Here is a 24,592-nt window from a genome sequence, read left to right as displayed (position 1 = left end):
AAACTCAAAAACTCCACCTTTGAACTTCCAATATCAATTGCCCTTCCATCTTTCTCTACAATTTCCGCTTACGATCAATTGTACTTTAACGATAAAGTGGTATGGTATGCATTTCTCATCCTTTTACTGTTTGATTTTAATTTATGTTCGAGTTTCTATTTCCTAATATTTTCCCGTTTTTAGTTTTTATTAGCATAGTTCACCCCATCAGCGTTGATTTTATCAGGTTAGGAGTTCGACAGTCTAATTCTCGATCCTAATTACCCCCTTATGAGTTATGATTGTGTTTGTTTCCTTTAAATGGTTTTTACTTTTTAGGAACTATATTATGTATAATTGACCGATATTTTTTCTTATTTTATTTATGTTTCTGTTTTTAGATGCATGTCTATAAATGAGTTATTTGACACCATTGCTTAATTAACTACACAATTTTTGGTCTATTTCTTTTCGATCCTGTAACGCTTGCTTCTTCATTTTTTTATTGCTTGAGGTCTGTGATTTTTTTTGGAGGCACTGTGAAGTTTTGGTTCACCTTAAAACAACACAAAGTTTAAGTGGGTGAGAGTTGACTATTTGACACTTCACAATTTGAGTTTTACGGTTTTGCTACTCCTTTTGTTTCCAAGGTGTGGTACGTACCTAATAGGTGATGCATGTACTTTTTCCCTCTTGCAGTGACCAGAGTTATATCATCCTTTGCATAAGAAAGTGCACTGTATAGGATGCTGCCATTGACTTTACTTTACTTGGTACATTCATATGAATTTTATTTTAGTTTCCCTTTTACGTTGTCTGACTTCCAATTATATATTGTTTTATTCTCGTGTAGGCTTTGAGTATCATCTTTATTACAATGTTTTCAAATCTTCTTCACATTTAAAAAATAAAAGAAAAAGAAAATAGCTTTAATTATGTATAGGCATTTTGCTTATATTTGTCTCTGGATATGTAATTGGTTATGCGTTAACCAGTATCTCCTAAAATCCTAAACACCAAAGGAGAGTGATCTTTGTGTACTCTTTTTTTGTGCCTTCCATAAACTTATCATCTCTTTCCGTGAGTATTGAAGAAACTTACCATTATGCAATTTTTAATCTATTTGACTTAGTAATGTATTCTTTCTTATCTATATTTTGATTCTACACCAATACCTTCTCTACAAAATACTTTATTTCACCATTTAATCTTAGTGGTGGTTAATGAAAAATTGATTTTGAATGCAGAATTGTTGGTTGCAGAGCTAGCAGTAGACTTTGGAAGGATACAATCTTTGAAGGAGATGCAATTAAAGGAGTTCATAGATGCTTGCAGAGATGGAACCGATAGTGCACCCGGATGTGGAGACAATTAGCCCCTCGACTCACATGATGGAGGTACCACAGTTGCTTGGGTTTGGGCTCACACATCGATAAACTTCTTCGGAGGCTTATAAAATGCTTTTGAAGGTATTTCATTGGTGAACATTCTTTCATTTTACGTAAAGAACACAATTTATCTCTTTTTATCGATATATGAAGTGTTGATCGTGCTACCAAGAAACAATCAAGCAGAGCCCCGAACACAAATTTTCAATTTTACGCCGCCCATCGATTTCTTTCTAGATATGCTATTGTACTTTCGAAAAAGCCCGATGACATTATTATGCTTAAAAAGAACAACATCTTCCCATGATTGGCAATGTTCAAGGTTCCGTGATTGTTTCCGGTCATCAAACTCGAACCGCTCACATCATTCATCAGGGGATTTAGGGCTCGACCTTGAAAAGAGACCATTTTTCTGTATTAGAAGCTAATGCTATGACTCATATAGTTAGAGCTAGATAATTTCTCAAGACATTTTATGTTTCGTGTTCAATTTCAGTTCCTTTGGACCTTGAGGAATATCCGAGATTTGCATGTAGCTGTGTCAGCAGGATCATCTGAATCAACTAAGGATAAGCCCTTATCCATCACAAAAATTATTGCCGAAAGTCGCGAAGTCAGATGACTTATTTGAACCGTGATCTCAAAGATATTATCAACATCCGCTGCTTTCGTGAGCGAGGTGAAGTACCACCACAATGATAATGCTGCCAGTGATAATGGAGAGCTTAATGAGAAGTTTTCTAGAGGCATCAATTGGTTACTTACTTCATTGCTATGTTGAATGTTATATGGCAAGCTAGAAATAAGTGGAAGTTTAAAAAGATTTTAAGTTCTCATGAATCTATTCTAAACTTTCTGAGAATTGGCAGAAGGCTTCCTCTGAAAAAGAGACAACTCGAACTTCGTGTGGAACCAACTGAAATTAGGGCCAAAGATACTGCATGGATTAGTCCACCTCATGGCAGAAAGTGAGCTTAAAAGGGAAGAAGTGGAGAGAATCAAGGTTCTCATATTTGCTTCATTTGCAAATCTAATAGTAGCATGATCCTTTATTTACTGGTTTTATGTAAAATTGTATGCAAAGCAACTGATAACCTTAATTGTATTACTATGTAAAATGTCTTGCAGACAAGCTGGACGCAAATCGCCTGGTTGTAGGTACTCTTCGTGGATTCGACCAGTTTATGAATCTGGTGTTGGAGAACACCCTTAAGATGAATGGAAATGATAAAAATGACATAGGCATTGTTGTAAGTCGAAATTCGGTATTTCCTTCAGTTTAAGATGATTCCCTACTGTCAATTTTCTATTGAGTTAATTTTTTGGTGAACTTTCCTGCAGGTTATCAGGGGTAATAATGTGGTTATGATTGAGGCCCAAAACCCTTGCCAAAGGAAAAAAAACTTAAGTCTGTGAGCTTGGTAGAGATTAACAAGAAAAACATGACCGAAAACCTCAAGAATGGCTCTTAAAAAAACTAATTAACACAAGTTTTAATGCTGTTGAAAAAGGATATGACAGTAGCAAAATGTGTCTATGGACACGGTGTTTATCTGTTTGGTCATTGCTACATATTCTGGTTCTCTTTTCTGAGATGTTCCTTTTTTCTATTGGATACACCATAGTCAGTTCGCCTATTGAGATGTCGCATGCAAATATTCTTTTCTTTACCTGGAACTTCAACTTTAACACACAAAATGAGACAGGTGATTATGGGCAGTGACAGTAGACGAAGGAGATTTGCAGTGGTGGAGACAAGGTTGTTCTGAGTTTGAGAGATGTTGCGGCCAATATGTCGGAAGGGGTATTAATCACAGAATGAGGACGTAATGGTTTGTACAAGGCAGAGATTTCTAAGATGGGTGGTAAATGGCTAGGGAAGTATTTATGCCAAATCAGCCTGGGGGAAGCTCAGAACTTGAGATTCCAAGATGACAAGTGGTCAGCACTTGGACTGAGAAGGAAATACAGATGGGGCCAATTTCTAGAGGTTACTTTATTTAGTAAAGCAAACATAAACACTCCCAAATCAATTTATTTTCCGGTAGGAAGCGACATGGAAGGATGGGCTAAAATAGGGGTTTGCATCTTGGATTTATTTTCAGTTGAGAGATCGATTACATCATAGTTAAGAACTAACAAAGAGGCAAAGCAACACCGGCCCACAAGCTCCAGTTACATCTATTATCGGGAACCAACACAGGGAAAGGGGTAACATACTGTTGAAGAAAGGCAAGGAAGGAGAAGATGTCATCCAAGTAATGATGCCAACCACCATCCGAGACTATTCATGGTGGGAGGTGATTGTAATTGAAAATCTACTGGGAAGATAACAAACCTTTTCACGTAAGCTTCCAAAAAAGGCCATGTTGCTGCTATTCTGCTAGATCATTAGAGTCAGGTGAAGGCAATGGGGCAGCAGGAGTAGCGGGGACGACTAAGGCCGAGTCCAATGGTGCATCACTCTCTATCTCCATTCCACAAAAAAAACTGTGTTTTAAGGATGGAGAGTCAATTTTGGAATCAAATGGTTTGGACCATTCTATGCCACTTCGACTGGTGCGGAATTTAAAAAAAAAAAAAAAAAAAAAAAATCCATGCCACTTCAAGTGGCGCTGTACTTCAAATGGCGCGGTATGAACTTGAAAAATGCATTCCACACCACTTCAAGTGGTGCTGTTGGGTTTTTACAAACTACGCCATTTTAACTCGCGTGGAATGCACTCTCTATTCCTCAATATTACTCTATATATGGAGAGTATTATGGAGATAAAGAGAAAAAACCACCGCCACTCCCTCCACTTTTGAGGGAATGGGGAGCCATTGCACCCAGCCTAATGTGGCAGTTTTACTTACGCCTTCATCTATCAGTTTTTGCATTTCGTCTAATTTAATTTTATTTAATTTTTGTGTTTTATCAGACCTCAGACATGTATTAATCTAAAACATGTTACATATTGATTTTTTCCACCCCAATTTTCTCACCTAGCACGTGCAACGCACGTGCCCGTTTACTAGTAATAGTAAAAGTAAAACATGGGGTGTTATAATATACACACCTTAAAAGAATCTCGTCCCGAGATTTTAGGAGAGAATGTAGATTAACCAAACAAACACTACGCCAATCAATAATTCTTCTAAGTTAACTGATCATATCTCAACGACTGAACTTTATGTAATGATCTAAAATATGTCCGCAAGATTAAATTAAACACATCATTTACAGCTTGCACCCAATGATCATAGTAAACCAATATCAGAAATGAGACATATGTGTATACGCAAGTATACACACCTTAAAAGGAATACACATACAATATCATATAAATATGCATACTAATATGCAAATCACATACTTTAAAAGTGTGTTTATATACGTATGGAACCCAAGAAATACGGGTATACGCTAGCATACGCAACTTAAAAGAATAAATGTAATTAGTTTATTCAATTGCCAACACTTAAGTAAACTCATTATTTCTCAATTTATCAAAACTCATATTCTTCGAGTTAAATCATACTAAGAAGGCAAGGTAGTTCCTCTCACACTGAGGCAATCAGTTCCTCTCTTAGTATTTCCCAACTAGTCCAAGCGTTCCACATTTAATATACATTTAATAATTTAATTTCCCAACAATCTTCCCAATCAAATCTTTTCGCTTAAAAACTCACAAATTCCATCCACCATTTTGGTGTAAAGAAAATTTTTAACCTTTCTCTCAGGGTCTCACAAACACCACATGTTTGAAAATAAATTTTTTACATTATATAGGCTGATTCACATCATCAACGACCTATATTATGTCCAACTATCACATAGGATCAAACACCTACAATGTGATGCATGCACATTGGCTCACACACCAACGATGTGCAAGTATACACTGGTTCACACACCAACGATGCATACTAGCTATCTACCATCACATAGGATCAAACACCAACGATGTGTGGTATGCACACTGGATCACACTCCAACGGTGTACATGTACACACTGGATCAAACTCCAACGATGCATACAGAGAGAGGTTATGTATATTGGATCACACACCAACAATATACATAACTTGGACAATATAAAAAAATTCAAATCCAACCTTTATCAAAAGGGTTTCTTTATTCCTTGGAAAATTCTAATTTACTTAAATATGAAATTTTAAAATAACCATTTCTTCTTTTGCCAATACTTACTTAAAATAGAAAACTCCGTTAGGAAAACAACACTATAACATGCTGAACAATTTCAATTATAAATTTCATAAGAAACTAATCGTTAAAACAACAAGTATTTATTTATTTATTTTTTCCTAATCATATCCCAACATTCCACTATAAAAGTACACACAAAACAACAAGCCAAACCAAATACCACAGAGAAACACTCCTACTACCCATTTACCACAATCCGAGGATCACCTAGACCTTCACTATCTAGGCTAACCTAGGCTCTGATACCAAAATATCACACCCCAAATTTTCAGAAAATTTAAAATAGGGAACTATCTTCACCCTATTCCATCTTCTGAAAACCCAAGATGAAACGAAACCCTAATAACCCATTACTAAACACGATATAGAAAAATGAGATCAAATTAAAACTGAAAGAACAACTCTTCATTCACCAATAAAATCTATTTCAATCATTTCAACTTGGAAGACAAATTAGTTCCGTTTTCTCAAAACGGCATGTAGTTTCTTCACCCTATTCCATCTTCTGAAAACCCAGGATGAAACGAAACCCTAATAACCCATTACTAAACACGATATAGAAAAATGAGATCAAATTAAAACCGAAAGAACAACTCTTCATTCACCAATAAAATCTATTTCAATCATTTCAACTTGGAAGACAAATTAGTTCCATTTTCTCAAAACGGCATGTAGTTTCTTCCCAAGTAAGATTTCAATCCCAATATACATTTCCAAGAAACTCATATAACCGTACCCATCATTCCCATTTTCCAAATTAACTCACAATATGAATACCACTTACATTCCACTTATTTAATACACATATAATAACTTAATTAACTATGAGTTTGATACACCTTACCTTTAAGCCATCACGTCGTTTTAGGATAGGATATTTACGTCCCTACAAAAAAGATTAATAGATCCTACCCTCCCGTGATTAGCTCCGACTATCAGCTATCTATCAGAAAAACCTTCTTTTTCTTCTCCCAGTCAAACTTTTTCTTTTTCTTTTTTCTTTTTTTCTTTTTTTTTTCTTTTGTATATACTCTATGTGTTTTTAAAAACTCCGTATGAACTCTTTTTTTTGTTTTCCAAACCCCCCTAAAAACAAGGAATGCATGTTTATATCTTAACCCTACTGGGTTTCCTATCCTTACTAATATCTATCCTATTTTTGTTTTATCTATTATCCATTATTTTTATTATTATAATAGTAAAAGTAAAACACGGGGTGTTATAATATACACACCTTAAAAGGATCTCGTCCCGAGATTTTAGGAGAGAACGTAGATTAACCAAACAAACACTACGCCAAGCAATAATTCTTCTAAGTTAACTGATCATATCTCAACGACTGAACTTTATGTAATGATCTAAAATATGTCCGCAAGATTAAATTAAACATATCATTTACAGCTTGCACCCAATGATCATAGTAAACCAATATCAGAAATGAGACATATGTGTATACGCAAGTATACACACCTTAAAAGGAATACACATACAATATCATATAAATAGGCATACTAATATGCAAATCACATACTTTGAAAGTGTGTTTATATACGTATAGAACCCAAGAAATACGGGTATACGCTAGCATACGCAACTTAAAAGAATAAATGTAATTAGTTTCTTCAATTGCCAACACTTAAGTAAACTCATTATTTCTCAATTTATCAAAACTCATATTCTTCGAGTTAAATCATACTAAGAAGGCAAGGTAGTTCCTCTCACACTGAGGCAATCAGTTCCTCTCTTAGTATTTCCCAACTAGTCCAAGCGTTCCACATTTAATATACATTTAATAATTTAATTTCCCAACAATCTTCCCAATCAAATCTTTTCGCTTAAAAACTCACAAATTCCATCCACCATTTTGGTGTAAAGAAAAACTTTAACCTTTCTCTCAGGGTCTCACAAACACCACATGTTCGAAAATAAATTTTTTACATTATATAGGCTGATTCACATCATCAATGACCTATATTATGTCCACTATCACATAGGATCAAACACCTACAATGTGATGTATGCACATTGGCTCACAGACCAACGATGTTCAAGTATACACTGGTTCACACACCAACGATGCATACTAGCTATCTACCATCAAATAGGATCAAACACCAACGATGTGTGGTATGCACACTGGATCACACTCCAACAGTGTACATGTACACACTGGATCAAACTCCAACGATGCATACAGAGAGAGGTTATGTATATTGGATCACACACCAACAATATACATAACTTGGACAATATAAAAAAATTCAAATCCAACCTTTATCAAAAGGGTTTCTTTATTCCTTGGAAAATTCTAATTTACTTAAATATGAAATTTTAAAATAACCATTTCTTCTTTTGCCAATACTTAAAAATAGAAAACTCCGTTAGGAAAACAACACTATAACATGTTTGAACAATTTCAATTATAAATTTCATAAGAAACTAATCGTTAAAACAACAAGTATTTATTTATTTATTTTTTCCTAATCATATCCCAACATTCCACTATAAAAGTACACACAAAACAACAAGCCAAACCAAATACCACAGAGAAACACTCCTACTACCCATTTACCACAATCTGAGGATCACCTAGACCTTCACTATCTAGGCTAACCTAGGCTCTGATACCAAAATATCACACCCCAAATTTTCAGAAAATTTAAAATAGGGAACTATCTTCACCCTATTCCATCTTCTGAAAACCCAAGATGAAACGAAATCCTAATAACCCATTACTAAACACGATATAGAAAAATGAGATCAAATTAAAACTGAAAGAACAACTCTTCATTCACCAATAAAATCTATTTCAATCATTTCAACTTGGAAGACAAATTAGTTCCGTTTTCTCAAAACGGCATGTAGTTTCTTCACTCTATTCCATCTTCTGAAAACCCAGGATGAAACGAAACCCTAATAACCCATTACTAAACACGATATAGAAAAATGAGATCAAATTAAAACCGAAAGAACAACTCTTCATTCACCAATAAAATCTATTTCAATCATTTCAACTTGGAAGACAAATTAGTTCCGTTTTCTCAAAACGGCATGTAGTTTCTTCCCAAGTAAGATTTCAATCCCAATATACATTTCCAAGAAACTCATATAACCGTACCCATCATTCCCATTTTCCAAATTAACTCACAATATGAATACCACTTACATTCCACTTATTTAATACACATATAATAACTTAATTAACTATGAGTTTGATACACCTTACCTTTAAGCCATCACGTCGTTTTAGGGTAGGATATTTACGTCCCTGCAGAAAAGATTAATAGATCATACCCTCCCGTGATTAGCTCCGACTATCAGCTATTTATCAGAAAAATCTTCTTTTTCTTCTCCCAGTAAAACCTTTTTTTTTTTTTTTTTTTTTTTTTTTTTTTTTTGTATATACTCTCTGCGTTTTTAAAAACTCCGTATGAACTCTTTTTTTGTTTTCCAAACCCCCCTAAAAACAAGGAATGCAGGTTTATATCCCTACTGGGTTTCCTATCCTTACTAATATCTATCCTATTTTTGTTTTATCTATTATCCATTATTTTTATTATTATAATAGTAAAAGTAAAACACGGGGTGTTATATCATTTTCTTTTCTCCATTTTATTGTCTTTTGAATCATTAATTATTTTATCTGTCCATCTTTGGGCATAGCACTTGTGTTGATTGGTATCCCCACTAGATTGGGAAGTTGTAACCTCACTTATCTCCTTTGATAGTGAAAGGTAATAACAAAGATTTGCTCTATCTCATCTTGGTGTTTGCAGTGCTGTCTTTTCTGTACTTGTCTCTTCTATTTCTTGGATTTTATTAACTAAATTTACCTATTATGCACTCTTCATTTCATCAGTAAAATTAAGGTTACTCGGTTATTAGAGCTGTAGAGAAAAAGACGTTTTCTCTCTTTGGTATCGAGTGCGCCCCACCCTCGACTTTGCACGGCAAAAGAGCGCCAATCGCCGCTCCATCGATATTTCAAACAGACTTTTGATCGTTTTTTGAAGGTTTTGGAAACAGTATAAATATAAGTTTTTTTTTTGTAAAAACTTAACCTAACCAAAACCAAGAAAGAGAGAGATTAGAAGAGAGCAATTCTTAGTGAGTTGAGTGCTCATTCTTTGTGAGTGAATTGAGAGATCTTGTAATATGTTACTCTGAATATCAAGTAAGGCTTGGAACTCGCAGTATGGACGTAGGCAAATTGCCGAACCATGATATATCTTTGTCTTGTGGTTTGTTCTCCTTTACGTTAATTGTTTTACTTTATATGCTTGTTATTTGATATTGAGAAGTGTTGGGATATTGCTTGGAGGGTGTTGAAATCTTGTCTAGTGAGAAAGATCGATCTTTGTGTAGGATTGATCTATTTGTTGTGGATAACGTTGTTTCCGCAAATGTACTATTCACAACAATTGGTATCAGAACGTAGATTTACGACCTAGGATTTTGAGTTTTGGTGAAGAACCATAGTGCTCGAAATTTGTGTAGACAAGGTGTTCGATGAAATTCTGAAGTGAAATTATTTTTTGGATTATTGTGTGTAACTTGAAAAATGGCTCCGAAGATGTCAAATGCTAAGTTTGAAGTAGAGAAGTTTAATAGAAAGAATAACTTTGGGATTTGGAGAGTCCAAGTAAGGGACATCCTCATTCAACAAGGTTTGTACAAGGCTTTAAAGGGGATTAACTCAAAGGCTACGAATATGAGTAATGATGATTGGGAAGAGTTCGATCTACAGGCTTGTTCATCAATCCGGTTGTGTCTTGCTAATGAGGTCATGTATAGTGTGATGGTAGAAAATACCGCTGCCGGTATTTGGCTCAAGCTAGAGTCTATGTATATGACCAAGAGTGAACAAAATGTATATTAAGAAACATCTTTATCGATACATGATGGTGGATGGTTCAACGATGCAAGAGCACGTTAGTGAGTTCCGTCGACGCCTAGCGGATTATTTGAATGTTGGCATAAAAATGGATGATGAGGATCAAGCGGCATGTTTAATATTCTCTTTGCTAGAAAGCTATGAGCATCTAATAACTACATTTATGAACAGAGAAGATGTTGATCTTGATGAAGTTCAGAGTGCACTTCTTTCTTATGAGTTGATGAAGAAGACATGTGTAGAGAATAACATTGATGCAGGACAAGGGCTAGTGGCAAGAGGAAGGTCGCATGAAAAAGCTTCTACAAGCAATGAGAAGTCTAGGTCCAAGTCAAAGAAGCCTTTGACACATGTGAAGTGCTAAAATTGCGATGAAAATGGACATTACGCAAGTAATTATCCTCACCCGAAGAAAGAGAACAAGAGAGATGGTAAGAAGAAAGGTAAGGCAAAAATTGAGGCAAGTTATGCTTCAGGCTCTAAAGGGGACGAGTTGAGTCTCTGTGTGTCCACACAAGACTATATGGCCGAAAGGTGGATTCTTGATTCCGGATGTTCCTACCATATGTGCCCGAATAGAAAGTGGTTTACTTCTTATGAGAGCATTGATGGTGGTTCCGTTTTGATGGGTAATGACGTTGCTTGTAAGACGGTAGGAATTGGAACTATACGGGTCAAGATACATGATGGTGTAGTGAGGACTTTAACTGATGTGAGACATGTTCCTGAGCTAATTAAAGAAAAACCTTATTTCTCTTGGTACCTTGGATTCCAAATGCCATAAGTTTGTGGGGGAAGGTGGAGTCCTAAAGATTGTTAGTGGATCTTTAGTTGTTCTGAAGGGTCAAAGACATGGAATCTTGTATAGTTTGATAGGTAGTACGGTGATAGGCGATGTAGCAGTGGTTGCATGTAGTGATGATTCTGAGTGCACTAAGATGTGGCATATGCGACTAGGGCATATGAGTGAAAAGGGTTTGTCTGAGTTGTGCAAGCGAGGGTTTTTGAAGGACTTGAAAAAGCCAAGTATGGGGTTCTGTGAGCATTATGTCTATGGGAAGCAGTGCAGAGTCAAGTTCAAGTCAAGCAAGCACACGACAACATGTATCCTTGACTATGTGCATACGGATGTTTGGGGACCCTCCAGAGTGGCTTCTAAAGGAGGTAACCGCTATTATGTCTCATTCATTGATGATCATACTCGCTATGTGTGGGTGTATATGATGAAAATGAAAGATGAAGTGTTTGAGACATTTAAGAAGTGGAAGGTAAGGGTTGAGAATCGCACAGATAGGAAGGTTAAGACACTAAGGTTTGACAGTGGTACAGACTATACCTATAGACCTTTCCAAGAGTTTTGTGCGCAATAGGGAATTGCCAGACACTAGACAGTTAGGGGTACACCTCAGTAGAATGGAATGGCAGAGAGGATAAATAGAACCTTGCTTGAAAGAGCGAGATGTTTGTTGTCTAATGCCAGTTTAGGTAAAGAGTATTGGGTAGATGCAATGTCCATGGCGTGTTACCTGTATAATAGGTCACCAGTTCTAGCTATAGATTGCAAGACACCTTATGAGGTGTGGTCAGGTAATCCAGCTGATTATAGTATTTTGTGAGTGTTTGAATCGACTGCTTAATACCATGTGAAAGAGAGCAATCTAGATCCTAGAGCTAAGAAAGCCATATTCTTAGGCTTCACAAATGGGGTAAAGGAATACAGATTGTGGTGTCTAGAAGACTACAAGTTCCTGGTCAGCAGAGATGTTATTTTTGATGAGACTTCCGTGTTATCTTTTAGTAAGCCGGAAAGAGCTAGGCAGAATGGTGAGTCTATAGAAGTTCAAGCTACTGAGCTTGAGTTGTCTAATGTAGCAGATGACTGGTTGGTTAATGATGAGGTACCAAATCATGGAACCACACAGCAACAGGAAAAAGAGCAAGAGCATTCGCAACTTGTAGTGACTGACCTTAGGCCAAAGAGACAAGTTAAAGAAGTGCACAAGTATGGGCACGAGAAGCCGGTGAAACACTATGGTCAGGTGGATTTAGTGGCATATGCACTGAATATCGAAGATGATAAGCCAAATAGTTTCAAGGAAGCTATTAGAAATGCTCATTACAGAGATTGGTTGGTTGCTATGCAAGAAGAGATGAAATCTTTTGATTAAAATCACACATGAGACCTAGTTTTATTGCCAAAGGGCAAAAGGACTATCGGCAGTAAATGGGTGTTCAGAAAGAAAGAGGTCCTTCCTGAGCCCGACAGTACTGGGTACAAGGTAAGAGTGGTAGCAAAGGGTTTCTCACAGAAGGAAGGAGTCGACTACAATGAGGTATTTTCTCCAGTGGTCAAACATACTTCCATTCATGTGTTATTGAGTTTAGTTGCTCACTTCGACTTGGAGTTAGAGCAACTTGATGTGAAAACTGCTTTCTTGCATGGGGACTTGGAGGAAGAGATCTATATGAAACAACCTGAAGGGTTTGTTGTTGCTGAGAAAGAAGATCATGTATGCAAGTTGAATAGGTCACTGTATGGTTTAAAGTAATCGCCAAGGCAATGGTACAAGCGCTTGGATACATTCATGATGCAACATGAGTACACCCGAAGTAAGTATGACTGTTGTGTTTACTTTCGTAGGCTTCGTGGTAATGACTTTATCTATCTCCTACTTTATGTGGATGACATGCTTATTGCTTCGAAAAACATGGTGGAGATAGACAAGTTGAAATCTCAACTTAGCTCTGAGTTTGAGATGAAAGACTTAGGTGGAACCAAGAAGATATTGGGCATGGAGATTGACAGAGATACGAAGAAACGACGGATAGTTGTATATCAGAAGAAATACCTTCAGAAAGTAATTTCTCGTTATGGTATGGAGAATGCAAAGTTGGTTTCTACTCCTTTGGTTGGGCATTTTAGGCTTTCAGCTAAGTTCTCTCCTAGTTCGGTGGAGGAACAAAAACATATGGTTAATGTTCCTTATGCAAGTGCCGTGGGCAGTTTGATGTATGTTATGGTGTGCACACGCCCAGACATTTCACAGGCAGTTAGTGTTGTAAGCAGGTATATGACAAATCTTGGGAAGCAACATTGGGAAGTAGTGAAATGGGTATTGAGGTACTTGAAGGGTACCTTGGATGTGGGATTAGTTTATGGTGGAAGCACTTGTTATGTCAGTAGATATGTGGATTCAGATTATACAGGTGATCTAGATAGACGACGATCGACTACTGGTTATGTGTTTATGATGTATGGTACACCGGTTAGTTGGAGGTCTATGCCACATGCTATAGTTGCTCTATCTATTACTGAGGCAGAGTATATGGTAGTGGCAGAGGCAGTTAAAGAGGCACTATAGCTTCGAGGTCTTCTGGATGATATGAGTATTGAGCAGAACAGTGTTGCTTTGTATTGTGATAGTCAAAGCGCTATTCATTTGGCGAAGAACCAGGTTCATCATGTTCGGACCAAACATATTGATGTCCGTTATCACTTTATACGGGATGCTGTTGTGGATGGTGATATAGCACCTGAGAAAGTGGACACCTATGACAATCCTGCTGATATGTTGATAAAGGTTGTCACCAGAGTTAAGTTCCAACACTGTTTGGACTTGCTCCAAATCCTACATGCTTGAAAGAGCCCTTTGTGGGCATGGCCCTTCGGGGCGGTTGACTGCGAGTTCCAGATGGATGTGTTCTTGTTGGATGTATTCAGCTCGGTTTTATGTGTTAAAACCTCACCGAGGTGGAGAATATGGAGAAAAAGACGTTTTCTCTTTATGGTATCGAGCGCGTCCCGCCCTCGATTTTACCTGGCAAAGAGTGCGCACCGCGCTCATATCTTGGTCGACCTCTAGGTGATTGAGCGCGCCCCGCCCTCGACTTTGCCTGGACAAGGGCGCGACCCGCACTCTACCGTATTCAGCAGACTTCGACTGTTTTCGGAAGTTTTTTGGAAGCAGTATAAATGTAAGTTTTTTTTGTAAAAATTTAACCTAACCAAAACCAAGAAAGAGAGAGATTAGAAGAGAGTAATTTTTAGTGAGTTGAGTGTTCATTCTTTGTGAGTGAATTGAGAGATCTTGTAAATAATTACTCTGGACATCAAGTAAAGTTTGGAACTCGCAGTGTGGACGTAGGCAAATTGCCGAACCACGATATATCTTTGTCTCGTGGTTTGTTCTCTTTTACATTAATTGTTTTACTTTATATGCTTGTTATTTGATATTGAGAAGTGTTCGGATATTACTTGGAGGGTGTTAAAGTCTTGTCTAGTAAGAATGATCGATCTTTGTGTAAGATTGATCTATTTGTTGTGGATAATGTTATTTCCGCAAATATACTATTCACAACAAGAGCTGCATGGATCCCAGCTCCTCGACACTCGCCCATCTCTGCTGCCTCTGAAGTAGATCCAAAACTGAAGTCATAGATATAGTGTTTTGAATGTGGCACTAGTAATAATGGATCAATTTTATTGTATACCAAATCAAAACACATCATTATGAATTTGTTTGATTTAGTCAGTAGTAGTAGACTGGATTTACTTAGTTATTGCAGGGTTAGGCAGCTCCTTACCTGCATTCAGACATGAGACGTTCCGTAACAGATAATTGGCTGCCGATAAAAGTCTGTATTTATCCCTCCACAGTACTGTTATGTGATCCTATTAAACTGGTTTTAGGATAGTGTAATTAGTGTTGATTCTTCTGAGACTTTTATTTGATAGACAAGGGTAAGGTTCAAGAAAAGACCATTTATTATTGTATATGCGGAAGCTTGAACACAATGTCAAAATCCAGTGATGAGAAACCTTTCCCAACAATCAAGTACTTATTACCAAAAAAAATGTACTTATTATCCTAGAATCCCTTAGTTAAACACCACCGAACTTTTCAGGATTCGTTGATTTTCGATACTATTGGAGCTCAAACAGAGTTAGTCTAAAAATGGGGCCTAATAAGGCCAACGATAAAAATCGATTTCCGATGTCACAATCTCACTCTCTATACATGCTAAACAATCACATGAATATCACATGCCAGTACCATGGATCGATTCTGTTTTAACTCGCAGAATCCAAGTTAAAGAGAGGGAAGAAACTTCCAATTTAATTACCCGAAGACAACAGCTAATGTACAGTTTAACTCTAGCATGCAGGGTGGAAGTGGAAGTATATATGAGTAGTTTGTGTTTTGTGGTGTTTTCTGCAATTTCTTCACAGAAGAAAGGATTTTTATTCATCATTTGAAAATAATGTTACATCACAGAGCAGAGATAACCTTTTATTAGTCCCAATCTCATGGAAAGACTTAGACAAATCTTCAACTTTTTTTCCAAAACGTTGCTTAATGCCTTAATTAATAATGTAAAAAAGATAGCAGAATTAGTGAGCTGATTTGTTACTAACGTGCCTAATGTAGCACCTACTAACGTGGGCATAGACATAGGAGTATAGGACATAACGCTAACTGCCAAGCTATTTCTTGATGAAGTGGCACAGGCTGTTAGTATGGGATGGAGAAACATATGGGTTGAATCCCACTCAAAAGATGCGGTTAATGTTTTTCAGTCGGATGAAATCAACTGGAAAATCAGTACTGCGTGGCACAAGGTAAGGAGCAAAGTGCAATGGCTGAACATCACATACTTGGAAGGAGATGAACTTCTCATCAGAGACCAGTGCACGACAAGGATGCATGCTAGCAACAGGGGTCAAAGCTTGGTGGCATGGTAAGCCACATTTTCTGATGAGAACAGAAGATGCAGCAACCTACTACAGACAATAAGTTTAGTAGTTCCTGGAAACTCATTCCGAGGACCTAAACTATAAAGTGTAATTGTTTCCTTTTTCGTTTCCCCTTTGTACATTTTCTGAATTATTCATAAGAAATTACCATTTAGCTAAAAAACAAAGGCACCTACTGATTTCTTATGATAGCACCTATTGTTGGTAGTCAATTGTCTTACAACTCTTCAGTTTTTTATACCTCCAACATACCATACCCTTTTGCAGAAGGATTGTCCCAGCTAAACAACCTCCTGGAATCTACATTTGTGTTCTATTTGCAAAGAAAAGTCCTAGTTCGGATCTACATTTTTCTCTCTTTAAGTTTCATCTAATTCGGATCATGTCTAAACAGAAATTGTTTACTATAACATTTTCCCAGTGGAAATTTCTCTTCATTTTTATGGTAAAATTGAACAGGGGAGCTGGGGTAAGACGTTGTAAATCTTCAAAACTGGTAAATACATTGTTGTTGTCAATAAAAAAAGAAACTAGAAAACGAAGGCGCTCGAATAGATGCTGATATTTTGATATGCTCTAGGCTAAATGCCAGAATTTTAGATAGATGAATCATGAATGTTTTTGTTTTTGCATGAACTTGCAGGGAATCTTACAACGCAAAATGGTCAGTCATTCTATACTTTTTGAGCGGCATTAGGATAACTCACCTACTCAAGTTCACTTCAGGCCTTGCACGTGTGCGGTTTCAGCCAGGTAGCCTAGTACCAAAATTTCAAGATGGTGATCATGATCAGGCAAATATATTTCTGCTGAGCAAGACGACTGCCACAGGAAAGAAGAAAATAAAACTACTTTGAATCAAACCAGTTATGACGCACAATAAGCCCATTCTTGTTAATCACAAAGGATGCAAGTTCTCCTAGAGCAGAACTCCAATGGAGGATCTAATAAAGGTTACACAATAACCACACAAACTAGGCTTCTGGACATGAAAAATCATTGCACTTCACTTCTCAAAAATTATGTTGCTGTTACAAAAACCAAGTTAATAAGTTCACTCCAAGGCTTCGGAAGAGACCACATAGGCATGAGCATGAGCCTCTCTGTTCATCTTTATTTGTTTTTTCATTACTTATTTATTTATTTATTTATAATAACCTCTGTTCAATATGACTGCTTAATGCACGATTATACCTAATGGTAATTGTATCTTGAAATTCACAATTTCTTTCACTGATTCAGATACGGACGTCGTAGTAGTGTCCTAATGGCTAGCTTGATACATATCCCCTGATCAGCAAGGTCAAATTTGATGAAATGTTATCCGGAAAAGAAACAGATCTTCTCCACCAAGTCTCTTTAATTCAGGAATTGTTCCTAGTTTCTTCCTACTAATGGAGTTGTCTCAATTCCTCTCCTGGGCCTAGGATTTAAGGTCACAAAGCCCTAGCATGATGATTTATTTTTTGTTGTACACCTTTGGAGTGACTGAGAAACTTCCATGGTTCTTCAACAGACCACTGTCCCTGAAAGCCACAGGTAACCTAAAATTCCCTTTGTTGCGCCCCAAGTGCCCCACATTATAGCAAAGAGTACCCCAAATTCCCATCTCTGGAAGAGAATGCCCGTGAATGTCAGTCAGGAAGGAGATCCACCAACTGCCAGGAGCCCAGGACTAACCAGGATATACACTTGCCAAGAAAAAGGATAACGGGAAAATACATGGTGCACTTGGGAGTTGGGACAATGGTCTGATGTAGTACCATGCAAAGCTTTGGGTTCAATTCCCACCTTCACTACTCACTAGATTAGAACACATCTATTCACCTGTTGAAAACCTAATGTATTCTGGATGTACTTGCGTATTCTGTTTATTTGAAGGTTTACTTCTGACTCGATATTGGTTCCCCCGACTTAAGCATCCTTTTCTTGAACGCACGAAAACATTTGTAATTTTATGCTCACAAACGATATGGTTGCATCATAGTTCAATCTTAATGGTGTCTTGCTTTGAATAGATTATGCCGTCTTTTCTAACTTTTTAGCTCAGGCTAGTGACTTTAGTTGTATCTCTACCACGACGTTCACATAATCGTGTACGGTGTATCAATGTGAGTTGGAGTTTAAATCTTGTTCATTCTGATTCAAAATTTGTTTGTAATACTCCATTTAAAACACATACACAGGTGACATACACAGGTGACACAACTCAAGGTCACGTGTGTGCATGTGATCTGCCGAGCGATGAAATACACACGACACATGCCACCACTCACGTCTATGCATATGATCCAGAGGAATAAAAGTTGGAAATCTATACTTATGACATTGTCGTTATTGCAGCATACAATTTTTTTTTCCTTCGATCTGTCTAGTGATGAAATACATCACGAATTAGATAGACTTGTCATCATTAACTTGAATAGTACCAAACAAGAACATTTTAATGCTCCGTTTTTCCGTTTGAGATCTCCCTTCATACATACATGCAAGCAAGGTACAAATTTGTAAAGGTAAACAGATACTGGAACTGATAATAACTGTTAAAACATGTTCTAAGCAACCTCAAGAAGAATTAATTAAAGTTACTTATTTGAAATCAAAATGAAGACTCAAATATCTTACCAATCTACATACAGAGTGAAAACACTCTGAAGTTCCGCAGACCAAATGTCAGGCTTCAAAACGACATTATCAATCCGTGATCTCTCTCCCGTTCAGTGCACCCTCAAAGCGACTCCACGAAGTGAGACGCATTTCTGTGCTCATATCATCTTCAGGCGCAGGATAGTAATCTTCTCTAAGTTGCATTTCCCTTAGATTTGGAATCTTAAGAAGAAACATCAGAAAATGCTCATGAGTAGTTCCATGTATGAAGAGTTTCCTCAGAGTACTACATTCTGCAAGAGATCCTACTGCTGGAAGAGAGAGACCTCTCTGGTTTACATCTCTATCTTGTGGAGGCCAGTAATCAAGCTCATTGAGATTCAAGTTCCCAATCCCATTCAAGTAAAACCTGTCCCACAGGCTCAAATCCATCTGCCCACTTGGAGCTGTCAAAGCATACCCTATTACGTCACCGCAGTCTAGCTTCATTTTCACCAATTCGGGGTATCTTGCAAGAGAGAGTAGCCCAAATGCACCATCACTGGGCTTCAGCCTACTCCTGCAATCTCCTTCTACCTTAATTTGAATTTCTTCCAAAGCAGGACATATCTCCAACCCCCTCAAATGCAGTGGAGTAAGCAAATCACCAACAGCAATCCAAAGCGAAAGGAACTGCAACCTGTCCCAACTCTTATGCAAAAATCCACTGCCATTGCATTGCAATTCAGATGAATATTTGCATTTCTTGTTCTTTACTCTGTCATAACTATCTACATGCCTCTTTGTTGATGTTGAGAAGATATTGTTGCCATTATTTAAACCATTAGTCATGCTCTCATCCTCAACCAACACATTGAGATCAAAATCATTATGAACTAGTCCATTATTCAAGGGCGCTCCAAGACTATGCCATACACAATCAATGTGTAATCGCTGAATTCTGCTTCGGATTGGCTCCATTGCTCGCAACGCAGAAGCAGCATCAAGAAACTTACAACATGAAATCTTTACGTCAACTAGAGTCTTACAAAGCACACAAGTAAGAAATTTCATACCCATTTCCGTAACCTTCTTACACCCTTGAATATGGAACTTTGCCAATCTTGGGCAGCCCAGGGCAATTCCCATCAAGCTAGAATCAGTTAAATCCGCAGAATTTTTAATAGACAACGATTCTAACCCTTTACAAACCGCAATTCCCTCAATTCTAGTATCCATCGGTCTACAAATCCCATGAAAATGTCCTAATTTCAAAGATTTCAACCTTGGGCATTTCAAATCCAACGTTTCTAAAGTAGCACCAGCATCTCTAACATTATGACAAATATCAAGAACTAACTCCTCAAGCAAAGGAAGTCCAGTAAATACCTCTTCAAGAGTCGCACAACTAATCTTCGCGTCCTCAGAGCTATACCCTTCATCCTCCGGATCACCCCTTGCATTTGCCATAGACGAAGTATCCGCTAAATGGAGATGAAACAATTTCTTGCAATTTGAAGCAAGGGCTACCAAAGCTTCATCCCCAACAAAATCAATGTACCTAGGATCAAACATACAAGTAACAAGAAACTCGCGGAGATTAGTACAAGCTGCAGAGATTGCAATAATCTCAAGTGACTTAAAGCCTTCGGTCGATGGTAATGTCAAAAGATTCAAATAAGTAAGTTTAGAAGCTGATAAAGAGTGAGATTCAAGTGCAGCTGGAATATCTTCAGTCCAACAATAAAAATTCGACAAATCAAGTGACTCCAAATCCGTACAACTCTCAAACAACGGAAACAAATCAGACCCGACAGGCATCTGCGACCTCTGATGCCATCTTACAAGCTTAACATGCTTAAGATTAGGCCATTGAGGTGCAAGTACCTGTAGGGTCGATGGCGTTCTTGAATAAACCGTTAAAGAATCCACCCCAGGGAAAGCTCTATGCATAAGTTGAGCTAAAATGTGAAACTCATGTGACAAATCAGGAAAAAGTGAGTGACCCCAAGGTGATAGGAGTGAAAGATCAAGGTGGGTAATGAATCTAAAGCACTGAGGTATCATGAACATGTTATCACGTACGTTACCACGAAGAGTTAGTGATGTACGTGTTATACGTTCTATGTCTTTCCATTTTTTACATACTAGTGAGAAAGCATTGCGTGTTCTTGTGTCGTGAATTGGTGATAAAATGTTTGTTAAGATTTCTTGTGGTAAGTCATGTAGATGGGTTTGAGTTGTTAGCATTTTCTTTTTTTGGGTTTGAGGATATGGTTTGGAGTGAAGAGGATTTAAGGAGTGGAAATGAGGATATATGAAGAAACAAGAAGAAGATGAGGAGGGTGATAGAATTGTAATAATGGAACCCGATTGCTTTGTCTCTACTTGTGTACCCATGTGATTGTGATTGTGATTGTGATCGTGATCCGTTTTTTTTTTTTTTTTTAAGGCATCGAATTAGATAAAAGAAGGGTTGTTAATGTATATTTATTGCTGGGTTTTGGAAAGATTGGTTATGAGTTCCTTAATTCTTTTAGTTTTTCGAAACAAATTAATTTAATAAACTAGAAAATGTGCGCTTTATACTTGTTGTTTATTTCAATTTTAGTACGAACCTACTGGGTTAATGCAATCCATAATTCCATATGTGACTAGAGTAGTTGTGTACTTGTGTTAATGCGTTCATGGACTCACGGTCTGTGAATAGGAGTTGTGTGAAATGAATATCACAATTTATCTGAATTAACATGTATCTACCCCGTATTTTAGGACGATTTTAATAATTTATTTCTTAAAACTTGGAAAAGTTAGTAACCTGTGAACAAAAGGCTACTATTTTTGGTCCGTATTTTAGGACCAAAGCGAATATCAAAAATGTCAAAAGCAAAGATAAAGCGAAGGAAAGGCTAGACTGCTTAGCTATAATAATTATTGCATTATTGCGTGTTCACTGTAAAGTTGTGGATTAGTGTGGGCTTTACAAATGTGATTAAGGTGGAAAAGAAGGGGTTAATAGATTTGGAAGACCGAGTTCGTTCGGAGCAAACTGCCTACATATCAAGTTCTCACTTTTAGAAGGAGAGTTGAATCAGGTCTGGCATAGTTTAAGCATGGAGTATTTATAGTTGTAGAGCAAGAAGATCTACATAACACGTGTACTGGCCAATACAGATGTGTGGTTAAGATCTAGAATGCGTGAAGGGTTGGTGTTGGTAGGAGTCTTGCAATGATAGGGAGTGGTTGCAGTAGTTTGGATAATGCGGTGAGGGATTGTACAAATATAGCTCTGGTAATGATTACGTCTGGATAATGGGTGATGTCACTAGATGGAACCTTCCATATGAGGGTATACGAGCTGAGTTACTCTGGAGCGATCTCGTAGGATGAATATCTTAGATCGGGTGTGTGAGCTGATGATGTGAGTCGTTCTGAAGCGAACTGAAGTCATGAGGTCGGTGCGGTATTTCCGTATATGCTGGACACGTGTCCGATATCTCTGGATGATAATACTACTCTCTCACACAACCCCTTCTCATTAGGTCGTTTTGTACATAGAAGCGATATGATGAGAGAGAACGGTGGCGAGTGTTTAGCATATGTGAGGAGGTGACCAGACGTGATCATAAATACCAACCGTGTTACTGAGGACGGTGTTTGTTGTACGACGAATTGATGTGAGACGTTATCAGGCCCGTGGGAGATGCTGAGCAGTTGTGAGGAGAAAAATCACCGCCTCATTTTTCGGGATTTAAAAAGACAGCGCTGTAGGGGTGTGGCGTATAGGGTTGAGGGTGTAATCATGACATGCGTTGGGAACTGAAGGGTCGGTTGTATAAAACCAACTTTGGAGATATGAAAAGTCATTTTTTGTTTCACCTCCAGAAAAATGCAAGGCTAGGGTTGCTCAGGTTAGTTCTTTTGCCATTGTTGTGCTGCAATTTTCTTCTACCCTTGCTTTTTTTGTTCAGCTTCTAGGTCGGTGATAAATGTAAATAGTCTTGCTTACTCCTACTTAACTAATTAAACTTAAACATAAGTAAAGCTATACTAATTTACTTTAAACTATCAAAGTTCTAATCTCGTGAATCATGCAATAAATGGAGTAGAGAATTCGTTTCACTCCTAGTCCTTTAAACATAAGTTTCTGCTAGTTTAATCGATACTAATAAAATGAATGAGAGTAATGAATTGAATTATATTAATATAGCAATTGAACTTAAATAAGATGTATTAACTTATACTATGATAATTAAATATTGAAATGTGAATATGGAGAAGGGATTAGGGGGATTTGAATTCACTTGATGTACTCCTAATATGCTAGTGTAAATTATTGCAATCCTAATCAAATAAGATTAAGTGTTTGATCCCTAATTACTTATGGCAATCGCTACTAACTAATAATTAGCATGTGAGGAAGTCCAACCCATTCTCATGGCGAATCTACTATTCTACTAGAGTGAAACTCTTAAAAGCAATAATCCTAACTAACATATCAAGTCCTCATTAAGCTTCATCGAACCACTCTAATGAAGGTTTAGCTAGAAGTCATTAGACTATCATTAATAGAAGAATAAGAAGAAGACATAATGAAGAACAATAAATTTCTTTTATTAACCTAATGAATACTGAAGAACAATAACTTAACTTAAGTTTAAACTAATAACTAAGTCTAAGTCCTAACTATCTATCTCTAATTAATTATATCTATCTAAGTCTAAGTATCTTGAGAGTTATGCCTTAGTCCTCCTTATATAAGAGAGACTAGGTTTACAATTTCGTGCATGGGCTTTGGAGCCATGTTTTGGGCCCTTATATCAAGCCCAAAACCTAATTACATAAGTCCAAAAAGAGTTTATCTACTGGAAATTACTTTAATAGCCTTTTTGTCCACTTTTTAAGCCTGGACCGTTAGAAAGCTCTTTCCGAGCTGGTCATTTTGACATATAATAGGTCCAATTCCGAGGTTTGAGTTCAAAGATACGGCCTGTGGTAGTTCTATTGACTTTTATGCTCTATTTTTGCCCGCGTTGACTTTGACTTTTCAGCTTCCAAAATTCTATAGCAACCGAATCTTTTGAACCGAATTTGTGAACACACTGACGTGGCACTCATCAGGCAGGGGGTGCGTGTGTATTGGTCAAAGAAGTAATGAAAATCAAGGTCTCTCTGCTTGCCACGTCAGTGTGTTCACAAATTCGGTTCAAAAGTGTGAGTTGCTGTAGAAACACTCTTTCAGCTTTGACCGGGCTTTAAAAGGGCTTTTTTTCTCCTTGAATCTTGGCCTTTAATTATAGAACTTCTTAGCAACCAACTTTTGCTCCTTTATCTCAGAAAAGTGACATGTTTCTTCACATATTTGACTCCAATGCCTGAAATACATAAACACATGTAAACATTATTAACTCATATTTATTATACACATAATTGGTATAAATGTAATGATATTAAGGGGTTAAAACTACAGTTTTGGGCTCTTATCAAACCACCCCCAAACAATATTTTTCTTGTCCTCAAGCATACGAGAAATTAATATAAGTGACCAAAAATAGAGTTCTAACTAATCTCTTTTTGCCGAGTGCGATTGCATTGACCATATGCAACAAGGCCTTAAACCACTAAGAATTTCCTAGTGGACGAGTTATAACCTCGTGAGAGTTTTCCAGAGAAGGCATTTACAAACTTCATCTATACTACAACGACTAAGAAATAAAATTACTGTTTCCTACTTTATTCTCAGATATCTATACATCTCACTAGCAATGAATACAGAATAA

At 37.2% G+C, this 24,592-nt stretch overlaps 1 protein-coding gene and 1 long non-coding RNA gene across 3 annotated transcripts; one reads left to right on the top strand and one right to left on the bottom strand.

Annotated features, from left to right (window-relative positions):
- Positions 1–483: 483 nt before the first annotated feature.
- Positions 484–1,306, top strand: LOC147478127 (uncharacterized). The gene is made up of 3 exons (XR_015208585.1): positions 484–561; positions 679–752; positions 1,227–1,306. It is a non-coding gene; the product is annotated as an uncharacterized LOC147478127 (long non-coding RNA).
- A 15,507-nt stretch (positions 1,307–16,813) lies between these two features.
- Positions 16,814–21,251, bottom strand: LOC147478126 (F-box protein MAX2 homolog A-like). Of its 2 annotated transcripts, XR_015208712.1 has the most exons (2): positions 18,852–21,251; positions 16,814–17,048 (listed from the first exon to the last, which is right to left on the bottom strand). XR_015208712.1 is itself a non-coding variant. In XM_086584003.1 (1 exon), the coding sequence occupies exon 1, from the start codon at positions 21,210–21,212 to the stop codon at positions 18,921–18,923; it is 2,292 nt and encodes a 763-aa protein (XP_086440129.1). In that variant the 5' UTR covers positions 21,213–21,251; the 3' UTR covers positions 18,731–18,920. The 2 variants fall into 2 exon arrangements, 1 of the variants encoding a protein (XP_086440129.1); XM_086584003.1 differs by lacking the exon at positions 16,814–17,048 and having other exon boundaries at positions 18,731–21,251.
- Positions 21,252–24,592: the final 3,341 nt, after the last annotated feature.

This window comes from Coptis chinensis, chromosome 9 (assembly GCF_015680905.1).
Source record: "Coptis chinensis isolate HL-2020 chromosome 9, ASM1568090v1, whole genome shotgun sequence".
NCBI classification, from domain to species: domain Eukaryota; kingdom Viridiplantae; phylum Streptophyta; class Magnoliopsida; order Ranunculales; family Ranunculaceae; genus Coptis; species Coptis chinensis.
The sequence above is the reverse complement of the archived record's forward strand: the minus strand, read 5'-3'. Positions and strand labels throughout refer to the sequence as shown.